The 2,658-nt window shown below is 41.7% G+C and overlaps 2 protein-coding genes across 2 annotated transcripts; one reads left to right on the top strand and one right to left on the bottom strand.

Moving 5' to 3' along the window:
* Positions 1–305: 305 nt before the first annotated feature.
* On the bottom strand, positions 306–730 carry SARC_12225 (hypothetical protein). Its single transcript, XM_014293674.1, has one exon. It carries the CDS (start codon positions 689–691, stop codon positions 338–340), a length of 354 nt encoding a protein of 117 aa, XP_014149149.1. The 5' UTR covers positions 692–730; the 3' UTR covers positions 306–337.
* Positions 731–1,029: 299 nt separating this feature from the next.
* SARC_12224 (hypothetical protein) lies at positions 1,030–2,483 on the top strand. The gene has a single exon (XM_014293673.1). The coding sequence runs from the start codon at positions 1,255–1,257 to the stop codon at positions 2,479–2,481; it is 1,227 nt and encodes a 408-aa protein (XP_014149148.1). The 5' UTR covers positions 1,030–1,254; the 3' UTR covers positions 2,482–2,483.
* Positions 2,484–2,658: the final 175 nt, after the last annotated feature.

Raw genomic sequence — 2,658 nt, 5'->3', positions numbered from 1 at the left:
TTGATGGTATATATGCGTATACATACATACATACATATATATATATTGATGGTTTATATGTATATATATATATTTATATTGAACATATGTGATTCAGAGCAATCTATTCAGAATGAACATATTGTGGGCCAAATAACAATGGGAGGGAGTTACCGTTATATAAGTTGCCTGATGTAAACATTTTGGTGCTGAGCCGCATTGCGCTAAGTAATGAAACGCCGTGAAGTCGGTGTCCACTTTTAGAAGCCACTTAACGTGTGTAAGGTACAATAAACAGATACGAAATAAAGCCACATTCAAACTTTCGTCAGTCGTCCTTCTATTCATATGTTACAGATCACTTCTTAGCATCTACTGTTATTTCATGTGGGACCTGCTTCATATCCACTGTTCGGAAGGTATAAACAACCGTCAAATCAGTGCTTCCTGTCTGTAACCCAATACGTATACCGATAGTATCCATGTCGTGCCTGTGTACAACTTCTGCCGCCCGAATATTCCGAACAAAGGTTTTGTGTTCGAAGTCACTTTTATACGATGGTAGCACTTCTTCTATTCCACAAGCAACTACTCTGCCATCGACCCATACTTGAATATCGCTGTCTAGGTGGTCTCGAATCCCATCCAGGTCTTGGGCATTAAACGCCGCAATGTAGTAATATAGCTCATTGACGGCTGTTTTGGAATCCATTTTACAGCGACTTGCACACCGTATAGTGACAGTCTGTAGTCTGTACTATATCTGTGCAAGTACACATATATGTATACACATAAATATATATAAATCATAATAATAATAAATGTTTGGGCTGCCTTTTAGGTCTCTCCTGGTTTGGACTGTGTATTTAAAAAAAAATAACAAATATAGATCGAAAGATTAGGCGAGCAATGCAATCTATTTTTAGAATGTCTACATACACGTGCACCCAGGGGATATTATAACAACCAAAACACATGATGATCCTAAGGGCCCAAAAAATAGGACAGCAAGTCTCTATTATCAACAAACAATCAGGAATGTGCGTAGGATATCTATTGTAGTTTTCACTGAACCGCTTGTACGAACCGAACTCGAGCTATATGTTGTACACCGTCAAATACGAGCACAAACATACATAAATATACGCAATCTAACTTCTTCCGAAGTGTTGCTGCAACACTATTTGTACAGTGCACTTCGTTAGCCGACATTTGCCTGACATTTAGCAACATACTTTTTACATATAGCCACATCAAAAACAAACCGATAGCACTATGGCTTCCACACAAACGGTGAAGATGCCGAATGGCGATACCGTTCATCTGAAGAAATCGTACACAATAGAAGATACACACGAGTATATCTATACAGGCGGAGCCATACACTTTACACCAGACGAACAGTATATGTTGACTGCATGCGAAGACAACGTGAAAGTATCTGATCTCAACACGGGCAAGATAAGTAACATATTCGATGGGGATGGTGAGGTTATCACCTGTATGTCACTTGTGCCTAACACACACACCTGCGTTGTTGCTAGCAGGAGTGGGCAACTGCACCACTACGACTATGTAGACAACGCGGTGTTACGTACGTTCAAGTCATTAGACGGCCCTGTGGCGAGTCTGTGCTGGGACCCCTCAGGCACACTGTTAGCAACCGGTGCGAGTAATGGGAATGTAAAGGTATGGGACTTTGCACACACAGCTGTCACACACTCCTTTAAAGGCTCGCAAGGGATTGTGTTTAGTATGGCATTCCACCCTGATCCTAAACGTATGCTGCTTGCTACAAGCGCCTCAGCCGATTGCGATGTGAAGGTTTGGGATTTGTATAAGAAGAAGCTGGTGCACAATATGAAGGGCCATGTGTCGCCTGTACAAGGTTTAGTGTTCAGTGACGATGGTAAGTTCATAGTGAGTGGCGGTAGAGATAAGGTCATGAACACGTGGAGGCTTTCCGATCATTCATTCAAGCTACACGCATCTAAACCCCTGCATGAGAGTATCGAGGGCCTCAAACTAGTACCAACGGTTAACGGAGACACACGCGTTAAGGTGGTGACTGTAAGTGACGTGGGGAAGTGTAGTGTATGGGATGCTGTGAGCGGAGAGATGCTTCAATTCTCGCAAGTACACGACGCACTGTCAGAGGTGTCTCTACTGCCTCAGTCACATCGCATTGTGGTGGTAAACGGTAATATGGACATCCTGTTCTTGGATCAAGAAACACTTACCATACAGAGACGTATCATCGGATATAACGACGAGATTATTGACGCCAAGCATATTGACGACGACCATGTGCTTGTAGTTGCTAATAGTGAAGCGGCAAGGGTCGTGCAGTTAAGTACACACGATTGTGCGATGCTAGAGGGCCACACAGCTAATGTGTTGTGTGCGGACATCAGCCCATGTGGCAACTATGTGGTGACATCAAGCAAAGACAATACTGTACGCGTATGGCGCAAACATCAGAGTGAGACTGAAATGAGGTAAGACACCCGGCAGGAGTGCATTGATTGTTTTGACAGTCGTCTAGTGTATCTGATGCTTGAATGCGTAGCTATATCTATATCTATACATACATACATGCATATATATATATATATATATATCTTATATATAAGTATATATATTATATATATATATATCTTATATATATGTATATATATT

Source organism: Sphaeroforma arctica (genome assembly GCF_001186125.1).
Source record: "Sphaeroforma arctica JP610 unplaced genomic scaffold supercont1.2157, whole genome shotgun sequence".
Taxonomy (NCBI): Eukaryota; class Ichthyosporea; order Ichthyophonida; genus Sphaeroforma; species Sphaeroforma arctica.
The sequence above is the reverse complement of the archived record's forward strand: the minus strand, read 5'-3'. Positions and strand labels throughout refer to the sequence as shown.

Excerpts from the sequence above, each read along its gene's own strand:
- SARC_12225 (XM_014293674.1), bottom strand. The coding sequence starts at position 691 with ATGGATTCCAAAACAGCCGTCAATGAGCTATATTACTACATTGCGGCG.
- SARC_12224 (XM_014293673.1), top strand. The coding sequence starts at position 1,255 with ATGGCTTCCACACAAACGGTGAAGATGCCGAATGGCGATACCGTTCAT.